The sequence below is a fragment of the Salmo salar genome, chromosome ssa12 (assembly GCF_905237065.1).
Source record: "Salmo salar chromosome ssa12, Ssal_v3.1, whole genome shotgun sequence".
Taxonomy (NCBI): domain Eukaryota; kingdom Metazoa; phylum Chordata; class Actinopteri; order Salmoniformes; family Salmonidae; genus Salmo; species Salmo salar.
The window spans coordinates 91,873,546-91,900,828 of record NC_059453.1 but is presented as its reverse complement, the minus strand read 5'-3'; the positions used below and the strand labels follow the sequence as shown (position 1 = coordinate 91,900,828).

At 46.2% G+C, this 27,283-nt stretch overlaps 1 protein-coding gene across 2 annotated transcripts; it reads left to right on the top strand.

The window, feature by feature from the left end:
- LOC106566147 (uncharacterized) lies at positions 1-27,205 on the top strand. Of its 2 annotated transcripts, none has more exons than XM_045691933.1 (10): positions 1-401; positions 639-831; positions 1,044-1,144; positions 3,429-3,590; positions 4,362-4,564; positions 5,072-5,236; positions 7,164-7,356; positions 11,304-11,632; positions 25,930-26,103; positions 26,364-27,205. In XM_045691933.1, exons 1-10 carry the CDS (start codon positions 294-296, stop codon positions 26,449-26,451), a joined length of 1,716 nt encoding a protein of 571 aa, XP_045547889.1. In that variant the 5' UTR covers positions 1-293; the 3' UTR covers positions 26,452-27,205. The 2 variants fall into 2 exon arrangements, with proteins under 2 accessions (XP_045547889.1, XP_013989477.2); XM_014134002.2 differs by having other exon boundaries at positions 26,258-27,205.
- Positions 27,206-27,283: the final 78 nt, after the last annotated feature.

The following is a 27,283-nucleotide window of genomic DNA, read 5'->3' as shown; positions in this document are numbered from 1 at the left end:
AAAAACATACAGGGAGCACCAGTTCTCAACAATCAGCTGGTTCCGCAACCAACCCCCAAGCTTAAGTACCCCAAATGGAGGCCGAAACCAAAGCCGGTGCCAGGCCAGCCTGTTGGCGAAGAAGTGGAAGAAGTCGAGTCTCTGGAAGACATCTCAGTGGATCCAGAAGACATCATCGAGCAGGTGGAGAGGAAGAGCATGGATCTTCTGGAGGCCATCCAGAAGTCTGAGCAGTATGTGGTGTCAATTTCTGGTGACAAGGGAAGGGGAAAGATGGTGAGCTGCTAGAAGGGATGGATGCCGCCAGCAGAAAAGCCAAGGTAGCTGATATCATCAAGCTGTACTGCGATCTACAGAGGTCCATCAGAGACTCTTTTAACGACATGATCACGCAGCTACAGGTAGGAGCACATCAGCATATTGTAGCAAATTTGGGGGGGTAGCCCCGGGCCAGCGAATGTCAACCCAACACCTTAGCCATGACGCAAAGAGATCTGAATATCTTGATGAGGTCACTAGGTGTTGGGTGAAGTTTCCTGCATCATACTAGCCGACATTCTGCCTTTATTGGATTCTTACTGCAGTTTAGGGGCCTTTGTCCCACTGACATTCTCTCACTTGTGGTGATTCCCCTCCAGGGGAAGTTTGACGATGACATCATAGACGTGCCGCTCATGGACAACGACAACAAACTGGACGAATCAGCGTTCTGGGACTCGACCCAGAAAACTCCAGGAGACATGCTGAAGGAGATCACCAATGAGATACAGAAACAGGACCGCACGGTGAAGGATGTGGGAGCCAACATACAAGAGCTCTTTGACTTGGAAGGTGAATGGATAGATGGATGAATTAATTAATGAATGAATACATTGCCCCACCATTGGAGTACAACAATACATACATTACAAATCATCAAGAATTAATAACAGAACTAATTCTAACAACTTACATGGAAATAAGTTGTTGGAATTGATTGTGTATTTAATTATTGATGATTGTTTATGTATGTATTGTTGTACTCCAATGGTGGTCCTCGTTAGGTAAAAAGACTTTGTCAAACCTGAAGGGAAAGAGTCGTCGCCACTCCCTCAACATCATCTTGGACCAGTTCAAGAACCTCAACGAGATGGGCAAGAAGCAGGTCTTTATTTATTTTTCATTCCAAATGGCACCATGTTCCCTATATAGTGCACTACTTTTGACCCGAGCCCTGTGTGACTACATAGGGAACTAGTGCACTATATAGGGAATACGGCACCATTTGGAAAGCACTCTCCGTAACTATAGCACTTTACTGAAAGCACTTTATATAAGCATGTACAGTTGAAGTCTGAAGTTTACATACACTTAGGTTAGAGTCATTAAAACTCCTTTTTCAACCACTCCACAAATTTCTTGTTAACAAACTAGAGTTTTGGCAAGTCGGTTAGGACATCTACTTTGAGCATGACACAAGGAATATTTCCAACAATTGTTTACAGACAGATTATTTCACTTATAATTCACTGTATCACAATTCCAGTGGGTCAGAAGTTTACATACACTAAGTTAACTGTGCCTTTAAACAGCTTAGAAAATTCCAGAAAAGGATGTCATGGCTTTAGAAGCGTCTGATAGACTAATTTACATTATTTTAGTCAATTGGAGGTGTACCTGTGGATGTATTTCAAGGCCAACCTTCAAACTCAGTGCCTCTTTGCTTGACATCATGGGAAAATCAAAAGAAATCAGACAAGACCTCAGAAAAAGAATTGTAGGCCTCCACAAGTCTGGTTCATCCTTGGGAGCAATTTACAAATGCCTGAAGGTACCACGTTCATCTGTACAAACAATAGTAAGCAAGTATAAACACCATGGGACCACGCAGCCGTCATACCGCTCAGGAAGGAGACGCGTTCTGTCTCCTAGAGATGAACGTACTTTGGTGCGAAAAGTGCAAATCAATCCCAGAACAACAGCAAAGGACCATGTGAAGATGCTGGAAGAAACCGGTACAAAAGTATCTATATCCATAATAAAACGAGTCCTATATCAACATAACCTGAAAGGCTGCTCAGCAAGGAAGAAGCCACTGCTCCAAAACCGCCATAAAAAAATCCAGACTATGGTTTGCAACTGCACATGGGGACAAAGACCGTACTTTTTGGAGAAATCTCCTCTGGTCTGATGAAACAAAAATAGAACTGTTTGGCCATAATGACCATCCTTATGTTTGGAGGAAAAAGGGTGAGTCTTGCAAGCCAAAGAACATCATCCCAACCGTGAAGCACGGGGTTGGCAGCATCATGATGTGGGGGTGCTTTGCTGCAGGAGGGACTGGTGCACTTCACAAAATAGATAGCATCATGAGGAGAGAAAGATTATGTGGATATATTGAAGCAACATCTCAAGACATCAGTCAGGAAGTTAAAGCTTGGTCGCAAATGGGCCTTCCAAATGGACAATGACCCCAAGCATACTTCCAAAGTTGTGGCAAAATGGCTTAAGGACAACAAAGTCAAGGTATTGGAGTGGCCATCACAAAGCCCTGACCTCAATCCCATAGAAAATGTGTGGGTAGCACTGAAAACGCGTGTGGGATCAAAGAGGCCTACAGACCTGACTCAGTTACACCAGCTCTGTCAGGAGGAATGGGCCAAAACTCCCCCAACTTATTGTGGGAAGCTTGTGGAAGGCTACCCGAAACGTTTGACCCAAGTTAAACAATTTAAAGGCAATGCTACCAAATACTAATTGAGTGTATGTAAACTTCTGACCCACTGAGAATGTGATGTGAATGTGGTCCCGTGTGGCTCAGTTGGTAGAGCATGGTGTTTGCAACGCCAGGGTTGTGGGTTCGATTCCCACGGGGGACCAGTACGGAGAAAAATGTTTGAAATGTATGCATTCGCTACTGTAAGTCGCTCTGGATAAGAGTGTCTGCTAAATGACTAAAATGTGAAAATGTAATGAAAGAAATAAAAGCTGAAAGAAATCATTCTCTCTACTATTATTCTGACATTTCACAATCTTAAAATAAAGTGGTGAACCTAACTGACCTAAAACAGGGAATTCTTACTAGGATTAAATGTCAGGAATTGTGAAAAACTGAGTTGAAATGTATTTGGCTAAGGTGTATGTAAACTTCCGACCTCTACTGTAGGTATATTCCTCGTGCTTTTAGCCTAGGTAGCCTATAGTTTTGGTCTGTATTTACACTAGACTTGTCTTGTCTATGTTTTTATTGTTTCATTGTTTGTCTTGAGAGTTTTTACAAAACATATTCCTATTTAATATGTATTCTAATAAATACAAATGTCATAAATTCACTTGACTTGCCTTTTACTTTCTGTTTGTGCTCTAGACAGGGTTATTGTAGAAGACTTTGTGACAACTGCTGATGTAAAAAGGACTTTATAAAATAAATTTTGTTGATTCATTGCTAGGTTTGCAAATTGCGTCTGACACTGGAGAACCTGGTGGAGATGCATAGGAAGAACCAGGGGAAGCCTGAGACCAGAGGTCCAGAGGAACCACAACACCCCCATCAGGTCCACCTCCCCATTCTCTCCCCCCAGGAATCAGAGGAGGAGCTGGAGGAGATTGAGGTGAATTAATTGATTGATTGAATTTATTAGATACCGTAAAACTTCAATTGAACACAGTCTCAAGTAGCCGTCTGTCCCGTTTAAACGTCGATGGGCGAAGTGAAGGCAGGTAAGGGTTAAGGTTGTTAAAGGCCCAGTGCAGTCAAAAACTAGATTTTCCTTTGTTTTAAATATATTTCCACACTATGAGGTTGGAATAATACTGTGAAATTGTGAAAACTATGATAATGCCCTTTTAGTGTAAGATATGTTTGAAAAGACCACCTGAAATTTCAGCCTGTTTTGGTGGAATGGAGTTTTTGCCTTCCATAGTGACGTCACCATGAGGTAAATTAGTTAATCAACTAGCTTTTCAACATTTTATTGAGCAAAAGCTGTGTGTGTTAAGGAAATAGAAGCATGTCTCAAATAGAAGCCTGTCTCTAAGAAGTGCCTGTTGTGTTCAGTGGTTGAAGAAAATAAAAGCCCTGGGCTATTAATTGAAGTTTTACGATAATTAAAAGTAGTATGCTGATTGAGGATAAAAACACAATAATGCCCGGAGGCTTATTTCCATTGTGGTCCTCATATGAACTAATAAATGATTGAATGAATGCATGAACAAACAATTGAACGAATGAATGAAGGTGAATGAACGAACAAATGAATTAATGAATACTTGAATGTCCCATACGGCAATTTGGTTACATGCATACCTGTCATACATATAACATAACACTTACATCTCTTCAGGTGTAAACGAGAATGTGTTGTAAATAAACATCTCTTCAGGTGGTAGAGAAGCAGAGGAGAACCAGGAAACGTTCCATCCTTGTGCAGAAGACCCAGAAACGAATCCCCGTGAAGATGGCCGAGTCCAGGTCGTGGACAGACCATGTGGAACGCTACAGCTCAGACATGACGTTGGAGGCCGACAAGTTGATGAAGACTCGCATGGTGGAAGTGAACCACATCTTCCACGTGGAATCCCAGAGGTAATGTCTGCACCGTAAAGGGCACCCTTTCTATTCCCTATATAGGGCATTACCCATAGGGCCCTGGTCAAAAGTAGTGCACTATAAAGTGAATAGTGTGTGAGGCACATTGTGGACGAAGGAGTCCCAGGGGTCTGTATGGTTTTACTCAGATCAAGGTTCAAGAGGGAATCATGTAAGGACAGTTGATCAGTGGTGAGTACAATGTCAATAGGTGGTTCATATAGTTCAACTTGTTGCTTGACTTAACGCTTTTGGAGCTGCAAGACTTTTTACTTTGCATCTCTAGGTTTCTTCCTAGGTTCCTTCCATCTAGGGAGTTCTTCCTGGCCACTGTGCTTCTGCTTCTGTTTCTACTTGTTCTAGGGTTTACCGGGGTTTAGGACGGTAAACTGTACAGCACTTTGTGACAACTGCTGATGTAAAAAAGGGCTTTATAAAATAAATGATTGATGGATTGATTGACTGATTGATTGATGGATTGATTGAAGGGTTCACTTCCTACAGGTCCAACTTGAAGCTGCTCCACCAGGCTGTGGTGAACAGGCATATCTCCCCACAGCTCTACCGCATGGTGAAGGACATAATCATCCAGACACTTAGCAGTGTGGAGAACAGACTACTCTGTCTTATCAGGAGGTTCATAAAGCACAAAGCTCTGCAGCACGTCAGGTACTATAGGCTGGCTGGCTGGCTGGCTGGCTGGCTGGCTGGCTGGCTGGCTGGGTGGGTGGATTGATGGATGATGGATGGGTGGCTAGTCAGTTGGTTGGTTGTCTGGTTGGCTGGCTGGCTGGTTGGTTGGTTGTCTGGCTGGGTGGATTGATGGATGATGGATGGGTGGCTAATCGGTTGTCTGGCTGGCTGGTTGGTTGTCTGGCTGGGTGGATTGATGGATGGGTGGCTAGTCGGTTGGTTGGTTGGTTGGTTGATTGTCTGGTTGGCTGTCTGGTTGACTGGTTTGCTGGCTGATTTAGTACCTGTCTGGCTTTAACATAGTTTGGTCCCAAAATGGCCTCTAGGTAGTTGTAGGGCAGTGGAGGCTCCTCAGAGGAGGAAGGGGAGGACCATCCTCCTCAATGAATTTCATTTTTTTTAAAATAGTAAAACATTAAAAAAGTTATCCTTTTTAGATAGAACGTAACTAAATATAATCACGTCAACAAATAATTGATTAAAACACTATTTTGCAACGAAGGTCTACAGTAGCCTCAACAGCACTCTGTAGGGTAGCACCATGGTGTAGCCGGAGGATAGCTAGCTTTTGTCCTCCTCTGGGTACATTGACTTCAATAAAAAACAGAGGAGGCTCATGGTGCTCACCACCTTCCATAGATTTACATAGGTTGGAGGATGTCCTCCGGAAGTTGTCATAATTACTATCAGAGCTCTTGTAGCATGAACTGACATGTCTTCCACCCAATCAAATGATCAGAGAATGAATCTAGTACTGAAAGCATAAGCTACAGCTAGCTAGCACTGCAGTGCATAACATGTGGTGAGTAGTTGACTCAAAGAGAAAGAAAATAGTTGAACAGTTTTGAACAAATTGATTTCTTACAAAATGAAGGAGAATGTCATTTTTTCTCCAGTTTCACTTAGCTAGCAAATGCAGCTAGCTAGTTTAGCCTACTCAAACACCCTGCTCAAACAGAGGGATGCTATGTTAGCTAGCTGGCTATGACTATCCAACACAACACTGGAACTCTTCCAAGTCAAGGTAAGCTTTTGGTTTTACTAATTTATTGCCACCGGGGCCCACCGGTGTAACTGCTTACTGACTATACACTGTAACTTTACTGCATGATTGTAATGGGTTTACTAACATTAGTTCTATTAGCTATGTTGACTAGGACGTTACTTTAGCTAATATGGTGACAACGATGTAGGCTGTATGTAGCGGTAATGACATGGTTTAGCTTGGAAAGGTTTTTTCGCCTGGTCACATACAGCAGATGTGTTGTGCATTGAAGTCCAAAGCGAAGGGAAAAGGTGAGCGCAGTAGAGTGCGTAGATGCAAGAAGGACTACAACGTGGTTGCTATGAAAGTGAACTGTGTTTACGCGTGATCAGGGGTGTATTCAGTACGCCGATTCTGTTGAAAAACATTTCTTAAATGGAAGCAAATAGAATGAAATGGGGATAAATGTACCTGAATTTGTCGATTACAAACTCTCATTTGCAACTGTTGGACTAATGATTACAGCCTATATCAGCTAGATGCTGGCAAGAGTGTGGAAGGCGGTATTGAATGTGTCACTGTCTGTCCATGTATCACTGTCTGTCACCTCAATTTCTTTCTCTCAACCTTTTTTGCACCTACGTTGTAAACTTTCATTCATAGCCTAGGTTGTAGCAACCTCATGATGGGTACAGGGAAAATTCCAGTATCATGTAGTAGCCTAAACCTATCACTGTTACATTGAACTGAGTGAATGGAATATGAATGGCAGTCATCTAATATGCTGTAATAGAAATAAGGCCATGCTCATCAAGCTCATGAAAACAAAAACAAAATGTTGTTGTAGTGAACTATGATACTTGTTTGAAATTGATCAAATCTAAACGCTAACTACAAATTATTTTTATTACAAAACAGAAACAATCTGAATGCTAGACTGCTCTTGGCGCGTGACATGAGCGATGGACAGGCGGCCAAGGACTTGTACAAGTCCCTACAAAGACTGGACGTGCACCAGTCTACGATGACGAGGCAGTGGTCTGAGATGCAAACTTCCATTGAACTGACACGGGCCAGATGTCTGGCACACATGCTCTACCTCTTCAGTCAGGTTAGGAGGAGTCAATGTGGTTCAGGGGTAGACGTTAATCCAGAAATATAAATAGGAACTTTTAGGAGGGAAAATGTTTTTGGTTTTTGATACCTCACAACCAGGATTCTATTCCAAGGTCAGGATTTTTTTTTTTATATATCTATTTTTTATATACGCTACTATTTTCTACTCTACACTACACTACACTACACTACTCTACTCTACTCTACTCTACTCTGTCCTACTCTACTCTACTCTACACTACTCTACACTACTCTACTGTCCTACTCTACACTACTCTACTCTACTCTACTGTCCTACTCTACACTACTCTACTCTACTCTACTGTCCTACTCTTCTCTACTCTACTCTCCTACTCTACTCTCCTACTCTACTCTACTCTACTCTGTCCTACTCTACTCTGTCCTACTCTACTCTACACTACTCTACTCTACACTACTCTACTCTGTCCTACTCTACTCTACTCTACTCTACACTACTCTATACTCTACTCTACACTACTCTATACTCTACTCTACACTACTCTACTCTACTCTGTCCTACTCTACTCTACTCTACTCTACTCTGTCCTACTCTACTCTACTCTGTCCTACTCTACTCTGTCCTACTCTACTCTGTCCTACTCTACTCTGTCCTACTCTACTCTACTCTACACTACTCTACTCTGTCCTACTCTACTCTACTCTGTCCTACTCTACTCTACTCTACACTACTCTACACTACTCTGTCCTACACTACTCTGTCCTACACTACTCTACACTACTCTACTCTACACTACTCTACTGTCCTACTCTACTCTACACTACACTACTCTACTCTACTCTACTGTCCTACTCTACACTACTCTACACTACTCTACACTATACTACACTATACTACTCTACTCTACTCTACTCTACTCTGTCCTACTCTACTCTACTCTACTCTACACTACTCTACTCTACTCTGTCCTACTCTACTCTACTCTACTCTGACCTACACTACTCTACTCTACTCTACTCTACTCTGTCCTACTCTACTCTACACTACTCTACTCTACACTACTCTACTCTGTCCTACTCTACTCTACTCTACTCTGTCCTACTCTACTCTACTCTACTATGTCCTACTCTACTCTACTCTACTCTACTGTCCTACTCTACACTACTCTACACTACTCTACTCTACACTACTCTACTGTCCTACTCTACTCTACTCTACTGTCCTCCTCTACTCTACACTACTCTACTCTACACTACTCTACTCTACTCTACTGTCCTACTCTACACTACTCTACTCTACTGTCCTACTCTACTCTCCTACTCTACTCTACTCTACTCTACTGTCCTACTCTACTCTACTCTACTCTACTCTACTCTACTCTACACTACTCTGTCCTACACTACTCTGTCCTACACTACTCTACACTACTCTACACTACTCTACTCTACACTACTCTACTCTACTGTCCTACTCTACTCTACTCTACACTACACTACTCTACTCTACTGTCCTACTCTACACTACTCTACACTATACTACACTATACTACTCTACTCTACACTACACTACTCTACTCTACTCTGTCCTACTCTACTCTACTCTACACTACTCTATACTCTACTCTACACTACTCTATACTCTACTCTACACTACTCTACTCTACTCTGTCCTACTCTACTCTACTCTACTCTGTCCTACTCTACTCTACTCTGTCCTACTCTACTCTGTCCTACTCTACTCTGTCCTACTCTACTCTGTCCTACTCTACTCTACTCTACACTACTCTACTCTGTCCTACTCTACTCTACTCTGTCCTACTCTACCTCTACTCTACACTACTCTACACTACTCTGTCCTACACTACTCTGTCCTACACTACTCTACACTACTCTACTCTACACTACTCTACTGTCCTACTCTACTCTACTCTACACTACTCTACACTACTCTACTCTACTGTCCTACTCTACACTACTCTACACTACTCTACACTATACTACACTATACTACTCTACTCTACTCTACTCTGTCCTACTCTACTCTACTCTACTCTACACTACTCTACTCTACTCTGTCCTACTCTACTCTACTCTACTCTGACCTACACTACTCTACTCTACTCTACTCTACTCTGTCCTACTCTACTCTACACTACTCTACTCTACACTACTCTACTCTGTCCTACTCTACTCTACTCTACTCTGTCCTACTCTACTCTACTCTACTCTGTCCTACTCTACTCTACTCTACTCTACTGTCCTACTCTACACTACTCTACACTACTCTACTCTACACTACTCTACTCTACTGTCCTACTCTACTCTACTCTACTGTCCTCCTCTACTCTACACTACTCTACTCTACACTACTCTACTCTACTCTACTGTCCTACTCTACACTACTCTACTCTACTGTCCTACTCTACTCTCCTACTCTACTCTACTCTACTCTACTGTCCTACTCTACTCTACTCTACTCTACTCTACTCTACACTACTCTGTCCTACACTACTCTGTCCTACACTACTCTACACTACTCTACACTACTCTACTCTACACTACTCTACTCTACTGTCCTACTCTACTCTACTCTACACTACACTACTCTACTCTACTGTCCTACTCTACACTACTCTACACTATACTACACTATACTACTCTACTCTACACTACACTACTCTACTCTACTCTGTCCTACTCTACTCTACTCTACTCTACTCTACTCTACTCTGTCCTACACTACTCTACTCTACTCTACTCTGTCCTACTCTACTCTACACTACTCTACTCTACACTACTCTACTCTGTCCTACTCTACTCTACTCTACTCTACTCTACTCTGTCCTACTCTACTCTACTCTACTCTACTGTCCTACTCTACACTACTCTACTCTACACTACTCTACTCTACCGTCCTACTCTACTCTACTGTCCTCCTCTACTCTACACTACTCTACTCTACTCTACTCTACTCTACTGTCCTACTCTACTCTACTCTAATGTCCTCCTCTACTCTACACTACTCTACTGTCCTACTCTACACTACTCTACTCTACTCCACTGTCCTACTCTACACTACTCTACTCTACTCCACTGTCCTACTCTACTCTACTCTACTGTCCTACTCTACTCTACTCTACTGTCCTACTCTACTCTACTCTACTCTGTCCTACTCTACTCTACTCTACTCTGTCCTACTCTACTCTACTCTACTCTACTCTACTCTACACTACTCTACTCTACTCTACACTACTCTATACTCTACTCTACACTACTCTACTCTACTCTGTCCTACACTACTCTACACTACTCTACACTACTCTACTCTACACTACTCTACTCTGTCCTACTCTACTCTACTCTACTCTACTCTGTCCTACTCTACACTACTCTACTCTGTCCTACTCTACTCTACTCTACTCTACTCTACTCTACTCTACTCTACTCTGTCCTACTCTACACTACTCTACTCTACACTACCCTACTCTACTCTACTCTACACTACTCTACTCTACACTACTCTACTCTACTGTCCTACTCTACTCTACTCTACTGTCCTACGCTACTCTACTCTACTCTACTGTCCTACTCTACTCTACTCTACACTACTCTACTCTACACTACTCTACTCTACACTACTCTACTCTGTCCTACTCTACACTACTCTACTCTGTCCTACTCTACTCTACTCTACTCTACTCTACTGTCCTACTCTACTCTGTCCTACTCTACTCTACACTACTCTACTCTACACGACTCTACTCTACTCTGTCCTACTCTACACTACTCTACTCTGTCCTACTCTACTCTACTCTACACTACTGTCCTACTCTACTCTACACGACTCTACTCTACTCTACACGACTCTACTCTGTCCTACTCTACTCTACTCTGTCCTACTCTACTCTACTCTGTCCTACTCTACTCTACTCTACTCTGTCCTACTCTACTCTATCTCAACAGCTGAGAGTGGACTACAACTTGCATCTGGCCGCTCCGGTCCCATGCAACACCAACCAGGATCTGCCCCGTCCCATCATGACGGTGGTGCCTACCAAACTACAGTGGTCTCTGAGGCCCAGTCCCAGCTCCAATCTTCCATCATCCCTGTCACTGGCACGTCTAGCCCCATCTTCACTCCAAACCCCACCATCCACACACCTATACCCACTTACACACCTCGCTTCGCCTGCACACCCACACCCGTCGTCATTAGCACACCATCCCCCATCTTCCCAGGTACACTTACCCCCACCTTTACCTGAGACATACCCATGGAGCAGTATTCACAGGTAGGCTTCACGCAAACACAACACACCACATCATTTAGCGCAGTGATTTTTTAAAAACTTTTTGTTTTATCTCGAAGTAAGTTGAACTGTCTTCAAAATGTTCTATCTCTAGATAGAATCCTCCAATAATAATTTCTCCCAATATCAGGTACATCATGAGGCAGAAACTGAGTTAACTTTCTCCATCATGTGTCAAGACAACCACCTGTATCAACTACTAACACACCTAGTCCTGTATCCCCCCACCACCTGTATCAACTACTAAAACACCTAGTCCTATATCCCCACCACATCAACTACTAACACAACCTAGTCCTGTATCCCCCCACCACATCAACTACTAACACACCTAGTCCTGTATCCCCCCACCACATCAACTACTAACACACCTAGTCCTGTATCCCCCCACCACATCAACTACTAACACACCTAGTCCTGTATCCCCCCACCACATCAACTACTAACACACCTAGTCCTGTATCCCCCACCACATCAACTACTAACACACCTAGTCCTGTATCCCCCCACCACATCAACTACTAACACACCTAGTCCTGTATCCCCCACCACATCAACTACTAACACACCTAGTCCTGTATCCCCCCACCACATCAACTACTAACACACCTAGTCCTGTATCCCCCCACCACATCAACTACTAACACACCTAGTCCTGTATCCCCACACACATCAACTACTAACACACCTAGTCCTGTATCCCCCCACCACATCAACTACTAACACACCTAGTCCTGTATCCCCCCACCACATCAACTACTAACACACCTAGTCCTGTATCCCCCACCACCTGTATCAACTACTAACACACCTAGTCCTGTATCCCCCCACCACATCAACTACTAACACACCTAGTCCTGTATCCCCCCCACCACATCAACTACTAACACACCTAGTCCTGTATCCCCCCACCACATCAACTACTAACACACCTAGTCCTGTATCCCCCCAGCACATCAACTACTAACACACCTAGTCCTGTATCCCCCCACCACATCAACTACCAACACACCTAGTCCTGTATCCCCCCACCACATCAACTACTAACACACCTAGTCCTGTATCCCCCCACCACATCAACTACTAACACACCTAGTCCTGTATCCCCCACCACATCAACTACTAACACACCTAGTCCTGTATCCCCCACCACATCAACTACTAACACACCTAGTCCTGTATCCCCCCACCACATCAACTACTAACACACCTAGTCCTGTATCCCCCCACCACATCAACTACTAACACACCTAGTCCTGTATCCCCCCACCACATCAACTACTAACACACCTAGTCCTGTATCCCCCACCACATCAACTACTAACACACCTAGTCCTGTATCCCCCCACCACATCAACTACTAACACACCTAGTCCTGTATCCCCCCACCACATCAACTACTAACACACCTAGTCCTGTATCCCCCCCACCACATCAACTACTAACACACCTAGTCCTGTATCCCCCCACCACATCAACTACTAACACACCTAGTCCTGTATCCCCCCACCACATCAACTACTAACACACCTAGTCCTGTATCCCCCCACCACATCAACTACTAACACACCTAGTCCTGTATCCCCCCACCACATCAACTACTAACACACCTAGTCCTGTATCCCCCCACCACATCAACTACTAACACACCTAGTCCTGTATCCCCCCCACCACCATCAACTACTAACACACCTAGTCCTGTATCCCCCCACCACATCAACTACTAACACACCTAGTCCTTTATCCCCCCACCACATCAACTACTAACACACCTAGTCCTGTATCCCCCCCACCACATCAACTACTAACACACCTAGTCCTGTATCCCCCCACCACATCAACTACTAACACACCTAGTCCTGTATCCCCCCACCACATCAACTACTAACACACCTAGTCCTGTATCCCCCCACCACCTGTATCAACTACTAACACACCTAGTCCTGTATCCCCCACCACATCAACTACTAACACACCTAGTCCTGTATCCCCCCACCACATCAACTACTAACACACTTAGTCCTGTATCCCCCCCCACCACATCAACTACTAACACACCTAGTCCTGTATCCCCCACCACATCAACTACTAACACACCTAGTCCTGTATCCCTCCACCACCTGTATCAACTACTAACACACCTAGTCCTGTATCCCCCCACCACATCAACTACTAACACACCTAGTCCTGTATCCCCCCACCACATCAACTACTAACACACCTAGTCCTGTATCCCCCCACCACATCAACTACTAACACACCTAGTCCTGTATCCCCCCACCACATCAACTACTAACACACCTAGTCCTGTATCCCCCACCACATCAACTACTAACACACCTAGTCCTGTATCCCCCCACCACATCAACTACTAACACACCTAGTCCTGTATCCCCCCACCACATCAACTACTAACACACCTAGTCCTGTATCCCCCCACCACATCAACTACTAACACACCTAGTCCTGTATCCCCCACCACCTTATCAACTACTAACACACCTAGTCCTGTATCCCCCCACCACATCAACTACTAACACACCTAGTCCTGTATCCCCCACCACATCAACTACTAACACACCTAGTCCTGTATCCCCCACCACGTATCAACTACTAACACACCTAGTCCTGTATCCCCCCACCACCTATCAACTACTAACACACCTAGTCCTGTATCCCCCACCACATCAACTACTAACACACCTAGTCCTGTATCCCCCACCACATCAACTACTAACACACCTAGTCCTGTATCCCCCCACCACCATCAACTACTAACACACCTAGTCCTGTATCCCCCCACCACATCAACTACTAACACACCTAGTCCTGTATCCCCCACCACATCAACTACTAACACACCTAGTCCTGTATCCCCCCCACCACATCAACTACTAACACACCTAGTCCTGTATCCCCCCACCACATCAACTACTAACACACCTAGTCCTGTATCCCCCCACCACATCAACTACTAACACACCTAGTCCTGTATCCCCCACCACATCAACTACTAACACACCTAGTCCTGTATCCCCCCACCACCTGATCAACTACTAACACACCTAGTCCTGTATCCCCCCCACCACTATCAACTACTAACACACCTAGTCCTGTATCCCCCCACCACATCAACTACTAACACACCTAGTCCTGTATCCCCCCACCACCTGTATCAACTACTAACACACCTAGTCCTGTATCCCCCCACCACCTGTATCAACTACTAACACACCTAGTCCTGTATCCCCCCACCACATCAACTACTAACACACCTAGTCCTGTATCCCCCCACCACCTGTATCAACTACTAACACACCTAGTCCTGTATCCCCCCACCACCTGTATCAACTACTAACACACCTAGTCCTGTATCCCCCCACCACATCAACTACTAACACACCTAGTCCTGTATCCCCCCACCACATCAACTACTAACACACCTAGTCCTGTATCCCCCACCACCATCAACTACTAACACACCTAGTCCTGTATCCCCCACCACATCAACTACTAACACGCCTAGTCCTGTATCCCCCCACCACATCAACTACTAACACACCTAGTCCTGTATCCCCCCACCACATCAACTACTAACACACCTAGTCCTGTATCCCCCCCCACCACATCAACTACTAACACACCTAGTCCTGTATCCCCCCACCACATCAACTACTAACACACCTAGTCCTGTATCCCCCACCACATCAACTACTAACACACCTAGTCCTGTATCCCCCCACCACATCAACTACTAACACACCTAGTCCTGTATCCCCCCACCACATCAACTACTAACACACCTAGTCCTGTATCCCCCACCACATCAACTACTAACACACCTAGTCCTGTATCCCCCCCACCACCTGTATCAACTACTAACACACCTAGTCCTGTATCCCCCCCACCACCTGTATCAACTACTAACACACCTAGTCCTGTATCCCCCCACCACATCAACTACTAACACACCTAGTCCTGTATCCCCCCACCACCTGTATCAACTACTAACACACCTAGTCCTGTATCCTCCACCACATCAACTACTAACACACCTAGTCCTGTATCCCCCCACCACATCAACTACTAACACACCTAGTCCTGTATCCCCCCACCACCTGTATCAACTACTAACACACCTAGTCCTGTATCCCCCCACCACATCAACTACTAACACACCTAGTCCTGTATCCCCCACCACATCAACTACTAACACACCTAGTCCTGTATCCCCCACCACATCAACTACTAACACACCTAGTCCTGTATCCCCCCACCACATCAACTACTAACACACCTAGTCCTGTATCCCCCACCACCTGTATCAACTACTAACACACCTGGTCCTGTATCCCCCCACCACATCAACTACTAACACACCTAGTCCTGTATCCCCCCACCACATCAACTACTAACACACCTAGTCCTGTATCCCCCACCACATCAACTACTAACACACCTAGTCCTGTATCCCCCCACCACATCAACTACTAACACACCTAGTCCTGTATCCCCCCACCACCTGTATCAACTACTAACACACCTAGTCCTGTATCCCCCCACCACATCAACTACTAACACACCTAGTCCTGTATCCCCCCACCACATCAACTACTAACACACCTAGTCCTGTATCCCCCACCACATCAACTACTAACACACCTAGTCCTGTATCCCCCCACCACATCAACTACTAACACACCTAGTCCTGTATCCCCCCACCACCTGTATCAACTACTAACACACCTGGTCCTGTATCCCCCCACCACATCAACTACTAACACACCTAGTCCTGTATCCCCCCACCACCTGTATCAACTACTAACACACCTAGTCCTGTATCCCCCCCACCACCTGTATCAACTACTAACACACCTAGTCCTGTATCCCCCCACCACCTGTATCAACTACTAACACACCTGGTCCTGTATCCCCCACCACATCAACTACTAACACACCTAGTCCTGTATCCCCCCACCACCTGTATCAACTACTAACACACCTAGTCCTGTATCCCCCCACCACCTGTATCAACTACTAACACACCTAGTCCTGTATCCCCCACCACATCAACTACTAACACACCTAGTACTGTATCCCCCACAACATCAACTACTAACACACCTAGTCCTGTATCCCACCACCACATCAACTACTAACACACCTAGTCCTGTATCCCCCCACCACCTGTATCAACTACTAACACACCTAGTCCTGTATCCTCCACCACATCAACTACTAACACACCTAGTCCTGTATCCCCCACCACATCAACTACTAACACACCTAGTCCTGTATCCCCCACCACCTGTATCAACTACTAACACACCTAGTCCTGTATCCCCCCACCACATCAACTACTAACACACCTAGTCCTGTATCCCCCCCACCACCTGTATCAACTACTAACACACCTAGTCCTGTATCCCCCCACCACATCAACTACTAACACACCTAGTCCTGTATCCCCCCACCACATCAACTACTAACACACCTAGTCCTGTATCCCCCCACCACATCAACTACTAACACACCTAGTCCTGTATCCCCCCACCACATCAACTACTAACACACCTAGTCCTGTATCCCCCCACCACATCAACTACTAACACACCTAGTCCTGTATCCCCCCACCACATCAACTACTAACACACCTAGTCCTGTATCCCCCCACCACATCAACTACTAACACACCTAGTCCTGTATCACCCCACCACATCAACTACTAACACACCTAGTCCTGTATCCCCCCCACCACATCAACTACTAACACACCTGGTCCTGTATCCCCCCACCACCTGTATCAACTACTAACACACCTGGTCCTGTATCCCCCCACCACCTGTATCAACTACTAACACACCTAGTCCTGTATCCCCCCACCACATCAACTACTACCACACCTAGTCCTGTATCCCCCACCACATCAACTACTAACACACCTAGTCCTGTATCCCCCCCACCACCTGTATCAACTACTAACACACCTGGTCCTGTATCCCCCCCACCACATCAACTACTAACACACCTAGTCCTGTATCCCCCCACCACCTGTATCAACTACTAACACACCTAGTCCTGTATCCCCCACCACATCAACTACTAACACACCTAGTCCTGTCTCCCCCACCACATCAACTACTAACACACCTAGTCCTGTATCCCCCACCACCTGTATCAACTACTAACACACCTAGTCCTGTATCCCCCACCACATCAACTACTAACACACCTAGTCCTGTATCCCCCACCACATCAACTACTAACAAACCTAGTCCTGTATCCCACCACCACATCAACTACTAACACACCTAGTCCTGTATCCCCCCACCACATCAACTACTAACACACCTAGTCCTGTATCCCCCCACCACATCAACTACTAACACACCTAGTCCTGTATCCTCCACCACATCAACTACTAACACACCTAGTCCTGTATCCCCCACCACATCAACTACTAACACACCTAGTCCTGTATCCCCCCACCACCTGTATCAACTACTAACACACCTAGTCCTGTATCCCCCACCACATCAACTACTAACACACCTAGTCCTGTATCCCCCAACCACCTGTATCAACTACTAACACACCTAGTCCTGTATCCCCCCACCACATCAACTACTAACACACCTAGTCCTGTATCCCCCCACCACATCAACTACTAACACACCTAGTCCTGTATCCCCCCACCACATCAACTACTAACACACCTAGTCCTGTATCCCCCCACCACATCAACTACTAACACACCTAGTCCTGTATCCCCCCCACCACATCAACTACTAACACACCTAGTCCTGTATCCCCCCACCACATCAACTACTAACACACCTAGTCCTGTATCCCCCACCACATCAACTACTAACACACCTAGTCCTGTATCCCCCACCACATCAACTACTAACACACCTAGTCCTGTATCCCCCACCACATCAACTACTAACACACCTAGTCCTGTATCCCCCCACCACATCAACTACTAACACACCTAGTCCTGTATCCCCCACCACATCAACTACTAACACACCTAGTCCTGTATCCCCCCACCACATCAACTACTAACACACCTAGTCCTGTATCCCCCCACCACATCAACTACTAACACACCTAGTCCTGTATCCCCCCACCACATCAACTACTAACACACCTAGTCCTGTATCCCCCCACCACCTGTATCAACTACTAACACACCTAGTCCTGTATCCCCCCCACCACATCAACTACTAACACACCTAGTCCTGTATCCCCCCACCACCTGTATCAACTACTAACACACCTAGTCCTGTATCCCCCCACCACATCAACTACTAACACACCTAGTCCTGTATCCCCCCACCACCTGTATCAACTACTAACACACCTAGTCCTGTATCCCCCCACCACATCAACTACTAACACACCTAGTCCTGTATCCCACCACCACATCAACTACTAACACACCTAGTCCTGTATCCCCCACCACATCAACTACTAACACACCTAGTCCTGTATCCCCCCACCACATCAACTACTAACACACCTAGTCCTGTATCCCCCCACCACATCAACTACTAACACACCTAGTCCTGTATCCCCCACCACATCAACTACTAACACACCTAGTCCTGTATCCCCCACCACATCAACTACTAACACACCTAGTCCTGTATCCCCCCACCACCATCAACTACTAACACACCTAGTCCTGTATCCCCCACCACGTATCAACTACTAACACACCTAGTCCTGTATCCCCCCCACCACCTGTATCAACTACTAACACACCTAGTCCTGTATCCCCCCACCACATCAACTACTAACACACCTAGTCCTGTATCCCCCAACCACCTGTATCAACTACTAACACACCTAGTCTCTGTATCCCCCCACCACATCAACTACTAACACACCTAGTCCTGTATCCCCCCACCACATCAACTACTAACACACCTAGTCCTGTATCCCCCCACCACATCAACTACTAACACACCTAGTCCTGTATCCCCCCACCACATCAACTACTAACACACCTAGTCCTGTATCCCCCCACCACATCAACTACTAACACACCTAGTCCTGTATCCCCCACCACATCAACTACTAACACACCTAGTCCTGTATCCCCCCACCACATCAACTACTAACACACCTAGTCCTGTATCCCCCACCACATCAACTACTAACACACCTAGTCCTGTATCCCCCACCACATCAACTACTAACACACCTAGTCCTGTATCCCCCCACCACATCAACTACTAACACACCTAGTCCTGTATCCCCCACCACATCAACTACTAACACACCTAGTCCTGTACCCCCCCACCACATCAACTACTAACACACCTAGTCCTGTATCCCCCCACCACATCAACTACTAACACACCTAGTCCTGTATCCCCCCACCACATCAACTACTAACACACCTAGTCCTGTATCCCTCCACCACCTGTATCAACTACTAACACACCTAGTCCTGTTTCCCCCCACCACATCAACTACTAACACACCTAGTCCTGTATCCCCCCACCACCTGTATCAACTACTAACACACCTAGTCCTGTATCCCCCCACCACCTGTATCAACTACTAACACACCTAGTCCTGTATCCCCCCACCACCTGTATCAACTACTAACACACCTAGTCCTGTATCCCCCCACCACCTGTATCAACTACTAACACACCTAGTCCTGTATCCCCCCACCACCTGTATCAACTACTAACACACCTAGTCCTGTATCCCCCACCACCTGTATCAACTACTAACACACCTAGTCCTGTATCCCCCCACCACCTGTATCAACTACTAACACACCTAGTCCTGTATCCCCCCCACCACTGTATCAACTACTAACACACCTAGTCCTGTATCCCCCCACCACCTGTATCAACTACTAACACACCTAGTCCTGTATCCCCCCACCACCTGTATCAACTACTAACACACCTAGTCCTGTATCCCCCCACCACATCAACTACTAACACACCTAGTCCTGTATCCCCCCACCACATCAACTACTAACACACCTAGTCCTGTATCCCCCACCACATCAACTACTAACACACCTAGTCCTGTATCCCCCCACCACATCAACTACTAACACACCTAGTCCTGTATCCCCCCACCACATCAACTACTAACACACCTAGTCCTGTATCCCCCCACCACATCAACTACTAACACACCTAGTCCTGTATCCCCCCACCACATCAACTACTAACACACCTAGTCCTGTATCCCCCACCACATCAACTACTAACACACCTAGTCCTGTATCCCCCCACCACATCAACTACTAACACACCTAGTCCTGTATCCCCCCACCACCTGTATCAACTACTAACACACCTAGTCCTGTATCCCCCCACCACCTGTATCAACTACTAACACACCTAGTCCTGTATCCCCCCACCACCTATCAACTACTAACACACCTAGTCCTGTATCCCCCCACCACATCAACTACTAACACACCTAGTCCTGTATCCCCCCACCACATCAACTACTAACACACCTAGTCCTGTATCCCCCCACCACATCAACTACTAACACACCTAGTCCTGTATCCCCCCACCACATCAACTACTAACACACCTAGTCCTGTATCCCCCCACCACATCAACTACTAACACACCTAGTCCTGTATCCCCCCACCACCTATCAACTACTAACACACCTAGTCCTTTATCCCCCCACCACCTGTATCAACTACTAACACACCTAGTCCTGTATCCCCCCACCACATCAACTACTAACACACCTAGTCCTGTATCCCCCACCACATCAACTACTAACACACCTAGTCCTGTATCCCCCACCACATCAACTACTAACACACCTAGTCCTGTATCCCCCCACCACATCAACTACTAACACACCTAGTCCTGTATCCCCCCACCACATCAACTACTAACACACCTAGTCCTGTATCCCCCCACCACATCAACTACTAACACACCTAGTCCTGTATCCCCCCACCACATCAACTACTAACACACCTAGTCCTGTATCCCCCCACCACATCAACTACTAACACACCTAGTCCTGTATCCCCCACCACATCAACTACTAACACACCTAGTCCTGTATCCCCCCACCACCTGTATCAACTACTAACACACCTAGTCCTGTATCCCCCCCACCACTGTATCAACTACTAACACACCTAGTCCTGTATCCCCCCACCACATCAACTACTAACACACCTAGTCCTGTATCCCCCACCACATCAACTACTAACACACCTAGTCCTGTATCCCCCCACCACATCAACTACTAACACACCTAGTCCTGTATCCCCCCACCACATCAACTACTAACACACCTAGTCCTGTATCCCCCCACCACATCAACTACTAACACACCTAGTCCTGTATCCCCCCACCACATCAACTACTAACACACCTAGTCCTGTATCCCCCCACCACATCAACTACTAACACACCTAGTCCTGTATCCCCCCACCACATCAACTACTATCACACCTAGTCCTGTATCCCCCACCACATCAACTACTAACACACCTAGTCCTGTATCCCCCCACCACCTGTATCAACTACTAACACACCTAGTCCTGTATCCCCCCACCACATCAACTACTAACACACCTGGTCCTGTATCCCCCCACCACGTATCAACTACTAACACACCTAGTCCTGTATCCCCCCACCACATCAACTACTAACACACCTAGTCCTGTATCCCCCCCACCACATCAACTACTAACACACCTAGTCCTGTATCCCCCCACCACCTGTATCAACTACTAACACACCTAGTCCTGTATCCCCCACCACATCAACTACTAACACACCTAGTCCTGTATCCCCCCCACCACATCAACTACTAACACACCTAGTCCTGTATCCCCCCACCACATCAACTACTAACACACCTAGTCCTGTATCCCCCCACCACATCAACTACTAACACACCTAGTCCTGTATCCCCCCACCACATCAACTACTAACACACCTAGTCCTGTATCCCACCACCACATCAACTACTAACACACCTAGTCCTGTATCCCCCCACCACATCAACTACTAACACACCTAGTCCTGTATCCCCCCACCACATCAACTACTAACACACCTAGTCCTGTATCCCCCACCACATCAACTACTAACACACCTAGTCCTGTATCCCCCACCACCTGTATCAACTACTAACACACCTAGTCCTGTATCCCCCACCACATCAACTACTAACACACCTAGTCCTGTATCCCCCCACCACATCAACTACTAACACACCTAGTCCTGTATCCCCCCACCACATCAACTACTAACACACCTGGTCCTGTATCCCCCCACCACCTGTATCAACTACTAACACACCTGGTCCTGTATCCCCCCACCACCTGTATCAACTACTAACACACCTAGTCCTGTATCCCCCCACCACATCAACTACTAACACACCTAGTCCTGTATCCCCCACCACATCAACTACTAACACACCTAGTCCTGTATCCCCCCACCACCTGTATCAACTAGTAACACACCTGGTCCTGTATCCCCCCACCACATCAACTACTAACACACCTAGTCCTGTATCCCCCCACCACCTGTATCAACTACTAACACACCTAGTCCTGTATCCCCCACCACATCAACTACTAACACACCTAGTCCTGTATCCCCCCACCACATCAACTACTAACACACCTAGTCCTGTATCCCCCCACCACCTGTATCAACTACTAACACACCTAGTCCTGTATCCCCCACCACATCAACTACTAACACACCTAGTACTGTATCCCCCACCACATCAACTACTAACAAACCTAGTCCTGTATCCCACCACCACATCAACTACTAACACACCTAGTCCTGTATCCCCCCACCACATCAACTACTAACACACCTAGTCCTGTATCCCCCCACCACATCAACTACTAACACACCTAGTCCTGTATCCCCCCACCACATCAACTACTAACACACCTAGTCCTGTATCCCCCACCACCTTATCAACTACTAACACACCTAGTCCTGTATCCCCCCACCACATCAACTACTAACACACCTAGTCCTGTATCCCCCCAACACATCAACTACTAACACACCTAGTCCTGTATCCCCCCCACCACCTGTATCAACTACTAACACACCTAGTCCTGTATCCCCCCACCACATCAACTACTAACACACCTAGTCCTGTATCCCCCCACCACCTGTATCAACTACTAACACACCTAGTACTGTATCCCCCACCACATCAACTACTAACACACCTAGTCCTGTATCCCCCCACCACATCAACTACTAACACACCTAGTCCTGTATCCCCCCCACCACCTGTATCAACTACTAACACACCTAGTCCTGTATCCCCCCACCACCTGTATCAACTACTAACACACCTAGTCCTGTATCCCCCCACCACCTGTATCAACTACTAACACACCTAGTCCTGTATCCCCCCACCACCTGTATCAACTACTAACACACCTAGTCCTGTATCCCCCACCACATCAACTACTAACACACCTAGTCCTGTATCCCCCACCACATCAACTACTAACACACCTAGTCCTGTATCCCCCCACCACATCAACTACTAACACACCTAGTCCTGTATCCCCCACCACCTTATCAACTACTAACACAGCTAGTCCTGTATCCCCCCACCACATCAACTACTAACACACCTAGTCCTGTATCCCCCCACCACATCAACTACTAACACACCTAGTCCTGTATCCCCCCACCACATCAACTACTAACACACCTAGTCCTGTATCCCCCCACCACATCAACTACTAACACACCTAGTCCTGTATCCCCCCACCACATCAACTACTAACACACCTAGTCCTGTATCCCCCCACCACCTGTATCAACTACTAACACACCTTGTCCTGTATCCCCCCACCACATCAACTACTAACACACCTAGTCCTGTATCCCCCCCACCACATCAACTACTAACACACCTAGTCCTGTATCCCCCCACCACATCAACTACTAACACACCTAGTCCTGTATCCCCCACCACATCAACTACTAACACACCTAGTCCTGTATCCCCCACCACCTGTATCAACTACTAACACACCTGGTCCTGTATCCCCCCACCACCTGTATCAACTACTAACACACCTGGTCCTGTATCCCCCCACCACATCAACTACTAACACACCTAGTCCTGTATCCCCCCACCACATCAACTACTATCACACCTAGTCCTGTATCCCCCACCACATCAACTACTAACACACCTAGTCCTGTATCCCCCCACCACCTGTATCAACTACTAACACACCTGGTCCTGTATCCCCCCACCACATCAACTACTAACACACCTAGTCCTGTATCCCCCCACCACCTGTATCAACTACTAACACACCTAGTCCTGTATCCCCCCACCACATCAACTACTAACACACCTAGTCCTGTATCCCCCACCACATCAACTACTAACACACCTAGTCCTGTATCCCCCCACCACATCAACTACTAACACACCTAGTCCTGTATCCCCCCACCACATCAACTACTAACACACCTAGTCCTGTATCCCCCCACCACATCAACTACTAACACACCTAGTCCTGTATCCCCCCACCACATCAACTACTAACACACCTAGTCCTGTATCCCCCCCACCACATCAACTACTAACACACCTAGTCCTGTATCCCCCACCACATCAACTACTAACACACCTAGTCCTGTATCCCCCCACCACATCAACTACTAACACACCTAGTCCTGTATCCCCCCCACCACATCAACTACTAACACACCTAGTCCTGTATCCCCCACCACATCAACTACTAACACACCTAGTCCTGTATCCCCCCACCACATCAACTACTAACACACCTAGTCCTGTACCCCCCACCACATCAACTACTAACACACCTAGTCCTGTATCCCCCCACCACATCAACTACTAACACACCTAGTCCTGTATCCCCCCCACCACATCAACTACTAACACACCTAGTCCTGTATCCCCCCACCACATCAACTACTAACACACCTAGTCCTGTATCCCCCACCACATCAACTACTAACACACCTAGTCCTGTATCCCCCACCACATCAACTACTAACACACCTAGTCCTGTATCCCCCACCACATCAACTACTAACACACCTAGTCCTGTATCCCCCCACCACATCTGCTGCCAACACTGTCAACAGAACATTCCACACAGAGCACCATGTAATCCTCTGCTTCCTCTCTCTCTGTGTGTGTGTGTGTGTGTGTGTGTGTGTGTGTGTGTGTGTGTGTGTGTGTGTGTGTGTGTGTGTGTGTGTGTGTGTGTGTCATAGCGAAAAAGAACAAGGCAAGATGAATACTCTGTGGCAGGCAGACAGGACTCTGCGCTGCATGTGGCTGGCCAGGAAGATCCCAGCCGGGCCCTCTAACATCCGCTGTATCCCACGCCTGCTGGAGATGGACGTCAACCGAGGAAGAGTCAACGCAATGCGCACCCTGCACGCTAGGTAAGACGGTGGAATGTTTGTGCCACGGATTTAAACTAGAATTACTCACTAGGGGCTGTCTTTCTTTTGGGGAACACTCTGCACACCCCACAGGCTAGATTAGGCATGCTACCATGCTACAACGTCCAATTGCAGACAATGTTCTTCACCCCAGGTCCTGGGGACTACCTCAGTGGGTTTAGGACGTTTGTTATTCCTAACCCAGACGCAGTAATGAACACACCAGGAAACGTGCAGTAGATGTTGTTGCTCTATCGTAGGATGACTGGTGTGCTGAATCAGATATTTCTGGATGGAGCAGATCAGGACAGTGATGTGGAGGAGATGTTTTACCCGTTAGATCAATAAATCACCGTATCACCACTATAGTCCTTGTTTTCTGTCATTGTTTTGTGCAGATTAGAGTTTCTCTGCAGTGAAACAATATTGTTGCTTCATATCTATAACCATTTTATTGAGATATTTTTTATAAAGTGTAAAGACAAAAAAAAGTGTAAATGCAGTATCGTAACAAAAAAGAAATTACATTTGAAGCGTACATTTACAAATGTGATATGATTTTGTTTTGCATTAATTTACAAAACAATATAACTCAGTGGAGAATGTCTGAATTGAACCAATAGAACATTGAAATGCATTAAGAATTGCGTCCCCTGGCTTGGAAGTCTTGACACCTAGGTAATGCAGAATGCTGTCCATGCCATTTCAGTTCACAGTCTTGTATAACTAACCTTGTGGGACACAAAATTCAGTCCCATTCAAAATCCTATTTTCCCTAACCCCTAACCTTAACCCTAAACCTAACCCTAGCTGCCAACCCTAACCCAGTGGTGTAAAACTACTTTCAAGTAGTACTTAAGTCATTTTTTTTGGTATCTGTACTTTACTATTTTTATTTTTGACAACTTTTCCTTTTACTTCCCTACATTCCTAAAGAAGATAATGTACCTTTTACTCCATATATTTTCCTTGTCACACAAAAGTACTCGTTACATTTTGAATGCTTAGCAGGACAGGAAAATGGTCCAATTCACTCACTTATCAAGAGAACATCCCTGGTCATCCCTACTGCCTCTGATGTGGCGGACTCACTAAACTCAAATGTTTCGTTTGTAAGTGATGTCTGAGTGTTGGAGTGTGCCCCTGGCTATCTGTAAATTTTAAAAACAAGAAAATGGTG

Coding starts and splice junctions, on each gene's coding strand:
- LOC106566147 (XM_045691933.1), top strand. CDS start 294: ATGGATGCCGCCAGCAGAAAAGCCAAGGTAGCTGATATCATCAAGCTG. Junction 402..638: donor ACATGATCACGCAGCTACAG/GTAGGAGCACAT, acceptor ATTCCCCTCCAG/GGGAAGTTTGACGATGACAT. Junction 26,104..26,363: donor ATGCGCACCCTGCACGCTAG/GTAAGACGGTGG, acceptor GCTCTATCGTAG/GATGACTGGTGTGCTGAATC.